This window comes from Pongo abelii, chromosome 8, assembly GCF_028885655.2.
Source record: "Pongo abelii isolate AG06213 chromosome 8, NHGRI_mPonAbe1-v2.0_pri, whole genome shotgun sequence".
In the NCBI taxonomy this organism is placed as follows: Eukaryota; Metazoa; Chordata; class Mammalia; order Primates; family Hominidae; genus Pongo; species Pongo abelii.
The window spans coordinates 75,590,783-75,609,093 of NC_071993.2; the positions used below are offsets into that span (position 1 = coordinate 75,590,783).

Consider the following 18,311-nt stretch of genomic DNA (forward strand, 5'->3'; position numbering starts at 1 on the left):
AAAAAGTTCTGGCTGGGCATGGTGGCTCACGCCTGTAACCCCAACATATTGGGAGGCCAAAGTAGGAGGATTTCTTGAGCCCAGGAGTTAAAGACGAGCCTGGGCAATGAAATGAGGCCCTGTCTCTACAAAAAACCCCAGAAAACTAGCTGGCGTGGTGGTGAGTGCCTATGGTTTCAGCTCCTTGGGAGGCTGAGGAAGGAGGATTGCTTGAGCCTGGGTCAAGGCTGCAGTGAGTTGCGCCACTGTACTTTTAGCCTGGGTGACAGAGCAAGACCCTGTCTCAAAAAACAGAAAATTTTCACAGCCTAACTTTTAGTTTGAGTATACCCAAACTGCTAAAAATTATAATCTCTAAGCACAGGCTAAAATTGTAATGGCTTTTAAAATTTGAAATATATCTATGATGTGTATATACAATTTTTAAATTTAAAAACTAATATTAGAGGCCGGGTGCGGCGGCTCACGCCTGTAATCCCAGCACTTTGGGAGGCCGAGGCGGGCAGATCACGAGGTCAGGAGATTGAGACCATCCTGGCTAACATGGTGAAACCCCGTCTCTACTAAAAATACAAAAAAAAAAAAAAAATTAGCCGGGCGCAGTGGCGGGCGCCTGTAGTCCCAGCTACTCGGGAGGCTGAGGCAGGAGAATGGCGTGAACCCGGGAGGCGGAGCTTGCAGTGAGCTGAGATAGCACCACTGCACTCCAGCCTGGGCGACAGAGCGAGACTGTCTCAAAACAAACAAACAAACAAACAAACGAACAAAAAAACCCACTAATATTAGAAGGAGCAAGATTACACAGTTTAAAAAAATTTTAAAGTTTAAAACGGCTAGCGCGGTGGCACACGCATGTAATCCCAGCACTTTGGGAGGCCGAGGCGGGTGGATCACCTGAAGTCAGGATTCGAGACCAGCATGGCCAACATGGTGAAACCCCATCTCTACCAAAAATACAAAAAAAATTAGTCGGGCTTGGTGGTGGGCACCTGTAATACCATCTACTTGGGAGGCTGAGGCAGAAGAATCCCTAGAACCTGGGAGGCAGAGGTTTCAGTGGGCTGAGATCACAGTCATTGCACTCCAGCCTGGGCAACAAGAGTGAAACTCTGTCTCAAAAAAGTAATAATAGTTTTTTAAAAAGTAAAAAAATAAATTGGCCAGGCACACCTGTAATCCCAGCACTTTGGGAGGCCAAGGGAGGCAGATCACCTGAGGTCAGGAGTTTGAGACTAGCCTGGCCAATGTGGTGAAACCCCATCCCTACTAAAAAATACAAAAATTAGCTGGGCTTGGTGGGCGGGCACCTGTAATCCCAGCTACTTAGCAGGCTGAGACAGGAGAATCGCTTGAAACCAGGAGACGGTGGTCGCAGTAAGCCCAGATTGTGCCATTGCACTCCAGCCTGGGCAACAAGAGTGAAATTCCATCTCAAAAAAAAAAAAGAAGAAAAGAAAAAAGTAAAAAAAAAGTTGAATTAAATCAAAACCAAACTAAGTGGAAGTATCCAAGCTGTAAATTATAATTTTTTTAAAAGCTTATTTTTTTAAAGCAAAAAATAAGTCCCTGTAACACAATCTTATTTGTAAGGTTTCCAAAGGGAATAGGGTGATTTGTCAGTGCCACAAATGATCTGGGCAGCATACAAATTACAGACCAGATTCAGATCTGGGAGCAACATTCATGTCAAGTGTAGCGGGTATCTTTCCAAAGAAGGGTCACTTTTGAGTTTTATCAACAATCATGTAAGAGACAAAGTAGAGTAAATTTTTCAAAACAAAATTATGGTGACCAACCCCTCCAAAATGTCACCAGTTAACATCATTTAAAGCTATCTACATATTACAAGAAAATGAGACTTTTACAATACAATTCAACCTTTGTAAAGGGGTTAATGACTGAGTTCACACAACGGGGTTCTGAAGTTTTGGTAATGCCTTGATCTGGCCACTGGTCACATAGGTATGTTCACTTTGTACAATTTCACTGGGCTGTACCTTATGGTATGTACACTTTTCTGTGTGTATATTATACTTGAATTAAGATTTCCTTAAAAAATGAACTCTATAAGCGAGTAAACAAACTAACATAAAAAGAGTACTAATGGTACTTTAGCAGACAATAAGCTTAAGTAAAGAAAAACATGTAAGTCAGTTTAATATTGGCCAGGCGCGGTGGCTCATGCCTGTAATTATGGCACTTTGGGAGGCCAAGGTGGGTGGATCACTTAAGGTCAGGAGTTTGAGACCAGCCTGGGTAACATGGTGAAACCCCACCTCTACTAAAAATACAAAAATTAGCTGAGCGTGGTGGCACACACCTGTAATCCCAGCTACTCGAGAGGCTGAGGCTGGAGAATGGCTTGAACCTGGGAGGCAGAGGGCCAAGATCATGCCACTGTACTCCACCCTGGGCAACAGAGCAAGACTTCATCTCCAAAGGAAAAAAAAATCACTTGTAGGTATTCATTGCCACATCTGCTCTATTGACTAATACACAATCGCACAGAGGGGAACTCATCATATGATGCCCAATGTGAAGCACTCAGGCATTGGAGCCAACGAGGCCATCCACTGTTTGACTTCTTCTACCTACTTCTGCCATTACCCCAGAAGCTCAAGAGGGGAAGTATACAAAGAGTTATACTCCTGCCTCAGCCTCCTGAGTAGCTGGGATTACAGGCTTACGCCACCACGCCCGGCTAATTTTGTATTTTTAGCAAAGACGGGATTTCACCATGTTGGCCAGCCTGGTCTTGAACTCTTGGTCTCAAGTGATCTGCCTGCATCAGCCTCCCAAAGTGCTGGGTTTACAGGCGTGAGCCACCATGCCTGGCCAGCTGGGAAATTCTTAAATGTGATTTACTCACGACATCCAGCTAATTTTTAAAATACTATTTTTTTTGTTTTTTTCTTGAGACAGGGTCTCATGCTATCACCCAGGCTGGAGGGCAGTGGCACAATCTCAGTTCACTGCAACCTCTGCCTCCCAGGTTTAAGTGATTCTCCTTGAACATCTAAGGTGCATCTAAGAAACTATATTACCCTTTTCTTCAAAATCTACTGAAGAACAAGATAACTTATTTCTGACAAGATCCAAAGTGACAGCAGAGAAAAAGAGTCAAAAATCTCTGCCAAAGACTATAATTATGTGAGAGTATTAATGACCACCTGGCAAGGAAACATTTCAAGAGGAAAATAAAACAGTGTTGAGAACATAGGCAAAACAATGTAAGAATGGCCCAGAAAGTGGTGCTGGCCAGTTAGAATTTGCTGTTAGACTTTTTGTGTGTGATCATTAAAAAGAGAAGCAATAGATCTCTCTTCCAAGCAAACAAGACAAGAAGGCTGTCGCAGTGGCTCACGCCTGTAATCCCAGCACTTTGGGAGGTGGAGGAGGGTGGATCACTTGAGGTCAGGAGTTTGAGACCAGCCTGGGCAACATGGTGAAGGCTGAGGCAGGAAAATCACTTGAATCTGGGAGGCAGAGGTTGCAGTGAGCCGAGATTGTGCCACTGCACTCAAGCCTGGGCAACAGAGCAAGATTCAAAAAAAAGAAGACGAGAAACACAACTTAAAAAAAACGGTGAGCGGGCAGTTTAGGACAGAACTTTAATACTACTAACAAACCTAAGCATACACATGGAGATTTTAAAAAATGAAATCATGAAACAATGCTTGATATAGATTAATGTTTTATAACAAATACACAAAAAAGGTACACTATCCAAGATGAAAAGTAAATTTGGAGCAATGTAATTCACTGGCTGCATGTGTATGTTCGATTTCTTAGTTCAAAATTTTTGACCTGCATTTCCTCCCTCACCCACATATAGTCCACCCAATTGCACTAGTATCATTCAAAATAACCTCATGGTAAAGTTCTACAAACCATGTGGAATACAGACAGATCTAATTCTTTTTTTAAATTGTTTTAAAATTTTTCCCACCTTTCTTCATGGACATTTTTTAATTCCAATTTTCATTCAACCTCTACCTAAAGTTTAAGCGTGGGGTGGACAACTCCAGCAGATTCCCAGCTCTAATTCTCAGTTTCTCATGCCTCAGAATATAGCTAATAATGAATACCACAGCCATACTATTTCAAGATACCAATTCAAATTCAAGATACTCAACTTTCTTTTCTCTCTGTAGGCAGGGCTCATTCTGTTACTCAGACTAGAGTGTAGAGGCCCAACAATGGCTCAATGCAACCTCCTCTTCCTATGCTCAAGCAATCGTCCAGCCTCCAGAGTAGCTGAGACCACAGGCGCACACCACCACAGTTGGCTAATTTAAAAAAATTTTTGGCTGGGCGTGGTGGCTTACGCCTGTAATCCCAACACTTTGGGAGGCACAGATGGGCAGATCACGAGGTCGGGAGATCGAGACCATCCTGGCTAACACAGTGAAACCCCGTCTCTACTAAAAATAAAAAAAATTAGCCAGTTGTGGTGGCGGGCGCCTGTAGTCCTAGCTACTCGGGAGGCTGAGGCAGGAGAATGGCGTGAACTCGGGAGGTGGAGCTTGCAGTGAGCCGAGATGGAGCCACCGCACTCCAGCCTGGGCGACAGAGCGAGACTCCGTCTCAAAAAAAAAAAAAAAATTTTTTTTTTGTAGAGTCTCACTATGTTGTCCAAGCTGGTCTCCAACTACTGGGCTCCAGTGGTCCCCCCGCCTCAGCCTCCCAGAGTGCTGGGATTACAGATATACAGAAATGAGCCACTGCACCCAAATGGGAATTTTTTTTTTTTTTGGAGATAGACTCTGGATGTTGCGCAGGCTGGAGTGCTGTGGCACAATCTCGGCTGATGGCAACCTCTGCCTCCAGGGTTCAAGCGATTCTCATGCCTCAGCCTCCTGAGTAGCGGGGACTATAGGTACGTGCCACCACGCCTGGCTGATTTTTTGTATTTTACCAGAGACGGAGTTTCACCATATTGTCCAGGATGGTCTCAAATTCCTGAGCTCAGGTGATCCACCCACCTTGACGTCCCAAAGTGCTGGGATTACAGGCATGAGCCACCTAACCCAGCCCTAAAATACATTTTCGAAATAGTCATATTTAAACTCCATATTCATTCACTCAACACAAATTTATTGAGTGCTAATTCTAGGCTCGGCATTGCTCTATGCAAAAGCAGTAAACAATATGAATATTTTAAGTAAGATAAGTAAGATAACCTGGAAAGTTTGGAAAAATAAAGTTTGACTAACATTACGATTTTTCTGACATAAAATCAGTTAAAAAACCTATTTTAGCACTTTGGGAGGCCGAGGTGGGCAGATCATGAGGTTAGGAGATCAAGACCATCCTGGTTCACGCAGTGAAACCCCGTCTCTACTAAAAATACAAAAAATTAGCCAGGTTTGGTGGCAGGCACCTGTAGTCCCAGCTACTCAGGAGGCTGAGGCAGGAGAATGGCGTGAACCCAGGAGGCAGAGCTTGCAGTGAGCCGAGACTGAGCCACTGCACTCCAGCCTGGGCAACAGCCAGAGTCTGTCATTTCATGGAAGACAATTTTTCCATAGAGGTGGGGCCAGGGGCATAGGTTTTGGGATGATTCAAGTACGTTACATTTATTGTGCACTTTATTTCTATTATTATTACATTGTAATATATAATAAAGTAATTATACAATTCATCATAATAAAGAATCAGTGGGAGCCCTGAGCTTGTTTTCCTAAAACTAGACGGTCCCATCTGGGGGTGAGGTGGGACAGTGACAGATCATCAAGCATCAGATTCTCATAAGGAGAGCACAACCTACATCCCTCGAATGTACAGTTGACAACAGGGTTTGCAGTCCTATGAGAATCTAATCCCACTGCTGATCTGACAGGAGGCAGAGCTCAGGTGGTAATACTAGCAATGAGGAGTGGCTGTAAATACAGATGAAGCTTCACTTGCTCTCCTGCTGCTCACGTCCTACCATGAAGTCAGGTTCCTATTGGCCCATGGCTCAGGGGTTGGGTCCCCTGGGTTAGTGCACTCTAGCCCAGGCAACACAGACGGATATCCAAAACAAACAAATAAAATTTCGCTAGGGAAAAATACTAAATAGAAAATTGTCACCAAAATCTTTAAGCTACAGCGTTTATATTTGCCTTCTTAAGAAAAAAAAAAAACAAAAAAAAAAACAAAAAACTATACACTACAATTCTTTATATCACTGTTATTATTATTATATTAGAAAAGGTTTTAAAGAGAGGAAAAAGAAATCACCCCAATCCCACCAATAAGCCTAGTAACCTTTCTCTCTTTTGGACTCACTGTAGGAGAAGCCAGCTGCCACATCATGAGGACATATTCATTCCTTACCACTTAATAGACAAAGGAGTGAACAATTCAGAAATAGCTAACAGATATAGCTCAATAAATTGGTAACAACTATCAGCCCCAGATATTGGAAACCAATTGTGTGATTTATTTCAAATATACAAGGTACTATGGATAGGCCAGACACAAAAGAACAAAACAAAATAAAACTATACTGTTTGAGAAATATATAAGTAGCAGGGAAAGGTGGAAAGCAAGAAAATTATTACCACAAAGCCAGGATGGGAGATTTATAACTGGGGCTTCTGAGAATCTAGTTTATTTTGTTTCTTTCTTTAAAAAAAAAAAAGAGAGATGTGGGGTCTTGCTATGTTGCTCAGGCTGGAGTGCAGTGGCTGGCTATGGACTCACAGGAGCCACCATAGTACACTGTAACCTTGAACTCCTGGCCTCAACCTCTTGAGGTGATAAAAGAAAGACACTGTAGTTTCCTTCTTGCCCTCTTTTGATTCACTCACTCTAGGGGAAACCAAGCTGCTGTGTTATGAAAACATTTAAGATGAGGAGGAACTGAGGCCTCCAGCCAACAACCATCAAAGAGCTAAGGCCTCCTGTAAGGGAGCTTGGAAGTGGGTCTTCCAGCTGCACCACTCTTCCCCAGTCAAGTTTTCAGATGATTGCATCCTCATAGGAGCCTATACCAGAAGCACCACTTGGATTCCTAATCCACTAAAACTGCAGGAGATAATACCTGTTTGTTAGTCAAACATGAAGGCCTTCATGTTACTCATGGGCTAAAACCTCAGCTCCTCGCTGTGGCCTACAAAATCATTCACCTTTTCACCCCCACCTGGTTCTATTAATTATCTCCTTAATTTCGTTTTTCGTTTTTGTTTTTTTTGAGACAGAGTCTCACTCTGTCTCCCAGGCTGGAGTGCAGAGGCGCGATCTAGGCTCACTGCAACCTCCACCTCGGGGGTTCAAGCAATTCTCCTGCCTCAGCCTCCCGAGTAGCTGGGACCATAGGCTCGCACCACCACGCCCGGCTAATTTTTTCTATTTTTAGTAGACACGGGGTTTCACCATGTTAGCCAGGATAGGCTCGATCTCCTGACCTCTGGTGATCTGCCCCACTCGGCCTCCCAAAGTGCTGGGATTACAGGCATGAGCCACTGCGCCCGGCCTATCCCCTTAATTTCAAATGACTCTGCTTAGATTTTTTTTACTGGACTCTTATTTCTAATCCCAAGACCTTTGTTTTTGCTGTTTTCTTTGCTTAGGAATGCTACTCCCTGCATATCCTCTGCCTACTTAGCTCTTTTTTGCTTTTTTGTAACTCCTTTCTCAGCTTAAATGTTCCCTCCCCTGAAAGGCATTCCCTGACAATCCATGCTTTTGGAGACAGTTTTGCTCTTGTTGCCCAGGCTGGAGTGCAGTGGTCCGATCTTGGCTCACTACAACCTCTGCCTCCTGGGTTCAAGCGATTCTCCTGCCTCAGCCTCCCAAGTAGCTAGGACTACAGGTGCCCATCACCATGCCCAGCTAATTTATGTATTTTTAGTAGAGACGGGGTTTCACCATGTTGGCCAGGCTGGTCTTGAACTCCTGACCTCTGGTGATCTTCCCGCCTCGGCCTCCCAAAGTGTTGGGATTACAGGCGTGAGCCACCGTGCTGGGCCGACAACCCACACTTCATGGGAAAACCCTGGAAAGATCCCCATGGGAAGAGAGAAACAAAGTAAGGAGACCATTGTTACTAAAGCAATATAAAATTAGAGTTAGTCTGTTGGACTAACTGTATTAGAGGATACACAAGAGAAATATGTACAAAAAGAAGAAACATGTAAATTCTCCCTTAAATTCTACCTTAAAACAGTCCTAAAGGACAAAAGAAGGCATATGCAAATGTAAAGATGCAATATGTAGAATAGGAAGACTGAACATGAAATATATGTAAATTCTCCAAATTCTGTTAATATGATTCCAATAAAAATACCAGTAGGATTTTATTCTTGTAATGAAACGTGGTGTTTATACACTAATATGATAAAATAAACCAGAATAGTCAGATCACTTTTGAAAAATTAAAAGGAATTAGCCTATCAGAAATGGAAACATTATAAAATCTAAATAATTAGAGCAATCTCATGCTGATTAAAGACAATGATTTAACACAATAGGGAATTCTCACATATAAACAAATACACATCAATAATGAAGAGGTGTACAATTAAATGAGTGGTGTTGGATAACTGAGTAGCCATCTGGAGAAGTGTACATAGCTACCAACACTCTAAACCAGGATAAATATAAAATACTTCATTATAGAAAAAAATAAAATCATTAAAATACTATAAAAGAAAATGAAAGATTTATAACCTACAAGTGGTAAAGATTTTTCTAATTAAGATAAAATACCCTAAAGCTATAAAAGATGAAAAAGCTGATTAGTCAAAAAAAAAAAAATCTAACTGGTAAAACCACAACAAACTGAGAAAATATATTTGCAACTTTCATCACAAATGGCCAATTTACTTAAAAATCTATTAAAAAATCTGGCCCAGCACAGTAGCTCACGCCTGTAATCCCAGCACTTTAGGGGACTGAGGTGGGAGAATCACTTGAGCTCTCCACTAAAAAAAAAAAAAATTAGCCGGGTTTGGTGGCAAGTCTTAACTACTTGGAGGCTAAGGTAGAAAGATTGCTTGAGCCTGGAAGATCAAGGCTGCAGTGAGGTGTGATTGCACCACTGCCATCCAGCCGGGGCGACAAAGACCCTGTCTCAAAAATTAAATAAATAAATGAATAAATAAAATAAAGGTCACTCTGGCTATTGTAAATGTATAAATATCAGCTCTGGAATAACAAGCTTCAAAAAAATGTATAAATAGGAAATACTTACCCACTTAGCAATTGGACACCCATGAGAGCTTTTCCCTTCTTTACCGGTGTACACTACTATTTCTATCCTTATTGCGTTTCCTTTTTGACCATACCTGAGTATAAAACACAGTGAAGGGAATGTACTAATTAATTGCAATCTGTACTTGAAGGCTTTGGCTTTGAACATCTTAATGTATATAAGATATAGATGTACAGAAGTTCAAAAATCAGACACTCTTCATAATTTTCTCTTGTTAAACATCTGCTTTTGTGTGGCAGGTATTTTAATTTGTTAACCAGTCCTACTCACTTATCCTCAAAGATCACTCTTTAAAAAATAGGCTGAGTGCAAGACAAGCAATGGGAATGTGGGGTATGCAGTGTCAAGGGTGGTAATTTGACCTATTTCTACCATTATACGATATATAAAAAGTACTTCTGAGTTTATCAAAGACAACTAGTCTTGCTTTGTGGGTGCTTTTATGTGCCCAACAGCTTGTATGATGGGTGGCTCAGTAGGGACACGAGGACACCCCTCTTTTGTTGGGCCCTAAGAAACATCCAACTCATACTCCTGATCATTTTTCAGTCACGGCGTTTGTTCTTAGAGATGATTTATCTCCGTTGAGTCAGATCCACAGTAAGAATGATTTTAACAGGGAAGCGTATTTCCTCACCTATTCTCCATGATTTCCCTGACAGCAGCAACACTTGGTCCTGCCCCAAGGTGTGTATAATATGGGCCTTTGTCTTTTTGTATAACTCGATCTGTGGAAGGAATAAGATTATTAGACCCAAAGCTTTACAGAATTGCATAGGGGACAGGAGAAGCTATTTTTATACTTTTTGTTCCCCCTCAATTCAGAACCATGAATCTTGACAAGGTTTTGGTAAGATTTGATAATTAAAGTCAAGGACAACAGCCCATGGAATTTAACTTTTAATGTTCCTTTCTTCCTGCCCCTAACGAATTCTTTCTTCCTCTGAAAATCAGAGGAGAAAAAAAATATTTTAAGATGTGGGTCATATTTATACTCCTATCTCTTGCTTAAAAAGAAAAATCTGTATTAATTGAGGTGTAATACTAAAAGTTATCCAAGAACAATAAATGTTAAAGGTTGCCCTCAGAATCCTATTAAAATTGAGCAATCTCTTTTTTTTTTTTGAGACAGAGTCTTGCTCTGTCTCCCAGGCTGGAGTGCAGTGGCGCGATCTTGGCTCACTGCAAGCTCCACCTCCCGGGTTCACACCATTCTCCTGCCTCAGCCTCCCAAGTAGCTGGGACTACAGGCGCCCGCCACCACGCCCGGCTAATTTTTTTTTTGTATTTTTTAGTAGAGACGGGGTTTCACCATGTTAGCCTGGATGGTCTTGATCTCCTGACCTTGTGATCTGCCCGCCTCGGCCTCCCAAAGTGCTGGGAAAATTGAGCAATTTCATTGCAGACAATTTATTCTACCTTACATTTGCACAATTACAAAAGAATGTTCCTTGTTACAATTATTTGTAATATCAAAAAGAGAGCAAAACACTCAACATCTGTCAATAACATGTGGTTTAAATAAATTATGGGATGTTTATATAGTGGAATACAATAAATCTATTGAAACAATAATATTTATAAAACATTTTAAAAGATCATTATATTAAAAAACCAAGTAGAAAGATTGTTTTAAATTTTTTGTAAAAATGGAAACAAAATTAAAATCAATAATGTTCTTTTGTATAGAATGGGAGTATAGGAAGATGTTTGCGTCGTATTTCTGCACCACTTGGATTTTTGTGAGCATGAATTTTATGTTTCTTAAAAAATGCTATTTTTAACTTGGCCCCTTAGACTCATGTGTAACAAGAATTACTGGGGAATTTCTGCATTTCATGCATTTCTAGCCATGGTATACCTACACCAAAAAGTCATTTTCATTGGATGTCAAATACTAGGGGAATTACTTCTGTGGCTTCCTTTTTCACCTTTATTTTTTAGTATTATTATTTTTTTGAGATGGAGTTTCACTCTTGTTGCCCAGGCTGGAGCACAGTGTAGAGATCTTGGCTCACTGCAGTCTTCGCCTCCTGGGTTCAAGCAATTCTCCTGTCTCAGCCTCCCAAGTAGCTGGGATTACAGGCATGTGCCACCATGCCTGGCTAATTTTGTACTTTTAGCTTCACCATGTTGGCCAGGCTGGTCTCGAACTCCTGACCTCAGGTGACCCACCCGCCTCGCCCTCCCAAAGTGCTGGGATTACAGGCGTGAGTCACGGCACCCAGTCTACTTCTGTGGCTTCTTAAGTAAGATACACTTGATAGATTTTATCTTATTCTTAGTGATCTACAGCAGTGATTCTGAACCAGGGGAATGTTGCCGCTAAGGGGACTCATGGAAATACCTGGAGACATTTTTGGTTGTGACAATTCGGCAGTTATGTGTGCGCATTACTACTGGCATCTAGTGGGTGGAAGATAGAGATGCTGCTAAACATCCCACAATGCACAGGACAGCTCTCCACAACAAAGAATTACGAAGGATAAAATATCAATACTGCTCAGTTTGAGGAATCCTAATCTAGAGATTATTTTGCTAGAACATAATTCCACCATGGAAATTCTTTACCCTCAGATATGATGGTACTACTTGGGATGATTTGATAAAAAGTGACTGGGTAAATAACTTTTTGTTTCTCTGTCTTTAAGTGCCTTTTTCTACACAATGAGCACAATAAACTCACACGTAAAATGATTTACTAATGACATGTTAGTGACAGTAGATAAAACAGCTGAGTCCACTGCAGGTACTTATTCAACTCTGAATGCCTGGCTGTCTATTCCTATATGCTGTGACTAGTTATTTTGCATAAGGAAAGGGTCTTCAAACTAGACAATCCTCCTTTTAGAACCATGCACATAGAAAAAGTAGTCTAGCTCAGGTATATAAATTTTAAAGGCACGTGTTTGTTGAACTACAGGGCTTATTTCCATTTGTAAGGATATTTAGAAAAGTGTTCTCTCCCTTTTTTTTTTTTTTTTTGAGACGGAGTCTCACTCTGTCACCCAGGCTGGAGTGCAGTGGCGTGATCTCGGCTCACTGCAAGCTCTGCCTCCCAGTTCACGCCATTCTCCTGCCCCAGCCTCCCAAGTAGCTGGGACTACAGGCACCCGCCACCATGCCCGGCTAATTTTTGTATTTTTTAATAGAGATGGGGTTTCACCATGTTAGCCAGGATGGTCTCATCTCCTGACCTCGTGATCTGCCCGCCTCGGCCTCTCAAAGTGCTGGGATTACAGGCGTGAGCCACTGCACCAAGCTGAAGAGTGTTCTCTCTTTTATAATTCACCTTTATTAAGCATCAGCATGTATATTATAAGGATAGGTTCTGGAGTTGAGACTGCTGTCTCTGAGTCCCAGTTCAGTTACTGGATAGCTATGAAATTCTCTGTGCCTCAGTTTCTGCATTTGTATAATGGGGATAATAAGCCCTGTCTTTGAAGAGCTGCTGTGAAAATAACAAGTCAAGGCAAGCACAGTATCAGACTTGTAGTAAGAGCTCCAGAATGGAAGCCATTATCATGATTACATTCTTCTCTCCTTAATTCAAGAAACTGATTCTCCCAATTCAACTCCACCCAGACAGCATTGTCACTCTTTCCAAATTTTGAGATTCTTCTCAGAACAGCCTATCCTTGGTAACTGGCACATTGCAGTTTGTCAAAACTGTGTGTTAGCTGGTGTGGTGGTTCATGCCTGTAATCCCAGCACTTTAGGAAGCTGAGGCACGAGGATCACTTGAGCCCAGGAGTTCAAGACCAGTCTGAGTAACAAAGTGAGACACCATATCCACAAACAAACAAAACAAAAACCTAAAAAACACTGCATATTGAACAACGAGCAGAGAAATGGAAGGATATTATTTCAGAACAACAAGTGTACTTTGGAAAGACAAGAATTCAATATTATTACTACACAACACTATATTTTCTACTGTTAAAAAATCAATGTGATATACTTATCCTCCCTATGGAACCACCTGCTTCTAATAAAAACATCACCTTTGGTCAAGGCAAATCTTGAGTCTTTGTGATTTGGAGCCATATTTTAAGTAAGACTTCCAATAACTAAACCTATTTGGATGAGGTTCAAAACAGATTTTTCACAAAATTTATTCTATCATAGTTGTATGGTAAACAAAATAATGGGGCTTCAAGCAGCCTAACGAACTTTAATGACACAATCTATTTAATTTCCCTATTTTTTTACAGCTATATTAGAGTCAACAGGTTTCTTAGAAGAGTGCTTACCTGAAATTTGGCCATAGACAGTAACTAACCAGTACAGGATTCAAATTAAACTTTCACATGTTTCAAATACTGAGGAAATTTCTCATAAGATCTGCCTGAGAATCTTTACCCAGCAAGATTTTCTCAGGGCTTTTAACACACTAATAAAACTAATTGGTTCAGAATGTTCTCTTTCAATGACTCCTAAGGCACAAAAATGTAGAAATACATTGGTTAGGGATCAGTCCATGAGTCAGCTATTAGCACATGACTCATGTTAGCACACTGGTTATTCTTTGATTTTTTGAAATAGGAAATCAGGATTAAACAAATTTGTTAAAATATGTTAAAATTCAGAAAGGCTTATGAATTCTTCAAGTGGCCAAGATTATGGAATTTCTTTATCCATAAGTACACTTTGTATTGCAGAGAAATAGAAACATATTATTCCAGAATATCAAGTGCTCTTTGGACAAAAAAAGACAGTATTAGATCTTGTACTGGATAGAGCGTAAAAGCACTAGACACTGAAAAAGATATAAACCAGCTTCGATTCTAGAGTAGGACGGCAACTGCCAGCTATATATTTTATAACTGTTAACTTATACATATGTTTTACTTTCTCTATATGTATCTTCTATCTCACACACACAGAAATATAATGAAAGGCTTGTAAGTTGAAATTTTTTTGAATATAGGAAGAATAAACAAACTGTAATAAACTACTAAGTTATTTCTTTCTTTCTTTTTTTTTTAAGACAGGGTCTTGCTCTGTTGCCCAAGCTGGAGGGGAGTGGCACAATCTTGGCTCACTGTAACCTCCACCTACCAGGTTCAAGTGATTCTCCTGCCCCAGCCACCCGAGTAGCTGGGATTGCAGGCATGCACCACCATGCTCAACTAATTTTTGAATTTTAAGTAAATACAGGGTTTCACCATGTTGGCCAGGCTAGGATCGAACTCTTGACCTCAAGTGATCCATCTGACTCGGCCTCCCAAAATGTTGGGATTACAGGCAAGAGCCATTGCGCCTGGCCTACGAAATTCATTCTTACGCTACGCACAATAAATTGACAGACATTCAACATTGAGAGATATATCAGCCTATTTTTCCACTTGAGTGGGTTTACCTTTTCCAAATTTGTTTTTCCAAATTATGAGTTGAATTTTCCATTCTTGTGAGCAGAACCAAAAGGTCCCACAGAAAAATGGTTATAGATTTACTTAATCCATCTTAGTTAGAATAAGAATGGGGAAAAAATATCACACAAAAAAGATGAATCAGAATTTGCTTCAGTCATGATTGAGGTAATTTGTGCAGGTGAAATAAGAACACATCCACACAAGTACTCACCAAGACAGCTGCAGGTGGGCAGTTCAGAATCTTTAGTTATAGACACTAGGTTTTTTGTAGGGTTAGTAAAGAAGTTCATGGCATAATCATTAAAATTTTTCTGTGCACTGTCCACTGTGGAAAACTCTGATGTTCCAACACTGGATGAACAGACTTCCTCTTCACTTTTGGTAGAAACCACTGTAATTCCACCTGAACACACTACATTTACATTCCTGAGAGTTAGTGCTGACTCCGGTAAGGGTGTTTCATGAGAGATATCAGGCAATGTTGGCAGTCTCTGATGCATGAGTTGCTCCTTAACAACCTGCTGAAACCGTATTTGGTCATCACCTGCCATCACGTTAGCACGCTGGTTAGGTGGAGAGGAGGGCTGGGTCAAAGGATAGGCTTTCTGATTGGCATTCACCGTTAACTGTACCTGAGAATTATAAGCTTTATCAGTGAATGCCTTCCCGTTGGATTCCGTTTTAAGATGAAATAAGCTGAGTGAATCCAATGGTTCAACCTTCACCTTTTCCTCTGCTGATTCAGGATATCTCTGTAATTTTATCTGAGTGAGTGGGGGAAATACTGTTTTGGGTTGCATAATGGACCTCGTTTGAGCCAGTGGTTTCCATATTTTGGTCGAGGAAGAAATTTTCCCAAATACAGTAGGAAAATCATGTGGACAAAATTGCCCAAAATTTTGAAATTTTGATGCTATCCAAATGTCGCATATTGTGCCATACATATAGGACAACTTTTCCCACTTCTGCCGATCATTTTCTTGATAACTTACAACTGTGGGCTTCTTTTTCCGCCGATCTCTTGATGGGGTGGATTTTGTCTTTTTCTGGGTTGGGTTCTTTTGTTTTGTTAATGATGAACCATGATTATTGTGTACACTTGAAGGTGGTTTCTGTTGTATTGTGCCCTTCTCCTGATTGTATTTTTGCTGTACATTACATGTGACAAGGCTTGTTGGTGTACTTTCAACTTTTTTGTCCTCTGGTTTTATATAATTGATCTTAATTATCGAAGCAAGTTGTGTCAACTGTGTTGCAACATCTTCCTCAATTTGAGTATGGGTTGCATCCTGACATGATAGATCATCTGAGTCCAATTTTTTGCTGCTGTCCAGTAACTGGTTGCAATACTCCACTTCATTATTTCTTGGTGGTAACTGATGCAAATCATTGGAACAATTGTCAAGAGTAATTATCCCTTGAGCAATACTTTTATTGGTGTCAATCTTGGATGAATTTGATTTTGGTATAAAAAGAGACAATGAATTTGTGACTTTTGAATATTCATGTGACTTTGTGGATGCTTGGTTAGTAGCTGAGCTGATATGTGAGTTGGAAAGGGTAGTAGTTTGCCCATTGAAAACCACCATGTTGCATGAACTTTGTTTTTCCAAAGATGGACAGTGATTAAGTTTTGGTGGCTCTCCCTGTAAGTTTGGGTCTTGGAGGTCTTTTCTTACAGTGTAGAGGATAGCTTTGCAGCTATTAAGCAAACTGGCTGTTCTCTGCTCTGATTCTTCATCCTTCTCTGACTTTGATGGGGAGGAATTCTCTGATGGGGCTTCCGAGAGTTGAGTCAGGGCCTCTATGGCTACCACTTGCTCCAATGTTAATCTCCTATCTTTCATTAACGATAAGAGACTTGGTTGAACGGGAGATCCATCTTTTCGTTCTTTACTTGGTATATTCTCAGGAGTTTTTGGTTGATCACCTTCATTGTGTATACTAGCATGACGATTTATGATGGAGTGTGAAGAATGTGGAATGGAACTGCAGTTAAAGCCAGGCTGCTGGAATACTAAAACGTTACTTCTCCCCTTGAGATGATCACAACTCATATCAGTAGCAACAGAGCTCATAGCGTTATTATGGTTTGCAGTGTCTTTTAGTAATTTATAAGAATTGTTTTCCAATGTCTTCCCGAATTCTTCAATATTGAATTTTTTAAATGAAACATTTGTTTCAGCTGGTAAATAGTGTACATGTTTAATGCCATTTCTTATGGTTTGTACAAACAATTTTGGAGATTTGGTTCGTTTCTTGTCAACTTCAGAGTTTTTCGATTTTTCAGCTTCTGGGACATTAGCACTAAAATCTCCTTTTACATGATCAGTTAACTGTGATTTCTTGTTTTGTGTCCACTTCTCCACCTCGATGCCTGTCATGCTGTCTTCATTTTTAGTTACATTTTCAACAGTATGTGGGTTCAATTCCAATTTTTGTTCTTCCCCATGACCACATCTACTGCAGTCCATGGATTCTGACTTGGGGCCATTTACTGGTTTGTTGTCAAAATCTGCCTGTAAAATACAGAAATTACCCATGTCATCTACTTAAATATCTGAATAACAGCCATAGAAGATTAAAATTTAATAGCAACTAAATGTAAAGCCCCTGTGGATACAGCCTAAAATATTATTTTTGCTTTTCACACATTCAGCGAAGTCATAAAATACCAAAAGGACATAATATGCAAAAAGAAAAGACAACTAGGCTAGGCATAGTGGCTCACATCTGTAATCCCAGCACTCTGGGAGGACAAGATGGGAAGATCGCTTGAGCCCAGGAGTTCAAGACCAGCCTGAGCAAGACGGTGAAACCCTGTCTCTACCAAAAACACAAAAAAAATTAGTCAGGTGTGGTGATGCACACCTGCGGCCCCAGCTACTCGGGAGGCTGATGGCGAGAGCATCGCTTCAGCACAGGAGGTGGAGGTTCCAATGAGCCAGGACTGTGCTACTATACTCCAGCCTGGGTGACAAAGTGAGACCTCTTCTCCAAGAAACAAAATCAAAGGCCAGGGGTGGTGGCTGATGCCTGTAATCCCAGCACTTTTGGGAGGCCAAGGTGGGCAGATCACAAGGTCAGGAGTTCAAGACCAGCATGACCAATATGGTGAAACCCTGTCTCTACTAAAAATACAAACATTAGCAGGACGTGGTGGTGCACACCTGTACTCCCAGCTACTTGGGAAGCAGAAGCACAAGAATTGCTTGAACCCAGAAGGTGGAGGTTGCAATGAGCCAAGATCATGCCACTGTACTCCAGCCTAGGCGACTGAGTGAGACTCTGTCTCAAAAAAAAAAAAAAAAAAAAAATTAAACTACTTTTACATCGGTAGTGTTCGTTAGGCAATATCTATTTTATTTATTTTTTATTTTATGTTTTAATTAATTAAATTTTTTTCAGATGGGGTCTTGCTCTGTTGCCCAGGCTGGAGTACAGTGGCATGATCTCAGATCACTGCAACCTCTGCCTCCTGGGTTGGAGCAATTCTCCTCCTCAGCCTCCCAAGTAGCTGGGATTACAGGTGTGTGCCACCACACCCAGCTAATTTTTGTATTTTTAATAGAGATGGGGTTTCACAATGTTGGCCTGGCTGGTCTTGGACTCCTGACCTCTGGTGATCTGCCCGCCTCAGCCTCCCAAAGTGCTGGCATTACAGGTGTGAGCCACCGTGCACAGCCATACCTATTATTTTGATACAAACTGTTTTCAAATAGAACATACACATA

General features: G+C 40.9%; 1 protein-coding gene across 8 annotated transcripts in view; it reads right to left on the bottom strand.

The window, feature by feature from the left end:
- Positions 1-18,311, bottom strand: part of TET1 (tet methylcytosine dioxygenase 1) — a 139,121-nt gene that overhangs the window by 39,121 nt on the left and 81,689 nt on the right. For 6 of the 8 annotated variants that reach the window (XM_002820885.5, XM_024253491.3, XM_054523358.2 and 3 more), the window contains 3 exons: positions 14,789-17,096; positions 9,840-9,930; positions 9,182-9,275 (listed from right to left, as the gene is read on the bottom strand). In XM_002820885.5, coding sequence (XP_002820931.4) covers positions 9,182-9,275; positions 9,840-9,930; positions 14,789-17,096 — 2,493 coding nt within the window. The remainder of the gene's footprint in view (positions 1-9,181; positions 9,276-9,839; positions 9,931-14,788; positions 17,097-18,311) is intronic. The other 2 variants (XM_063727369.1, XM_063727368.1) reach the window with 1 other exon arrangement.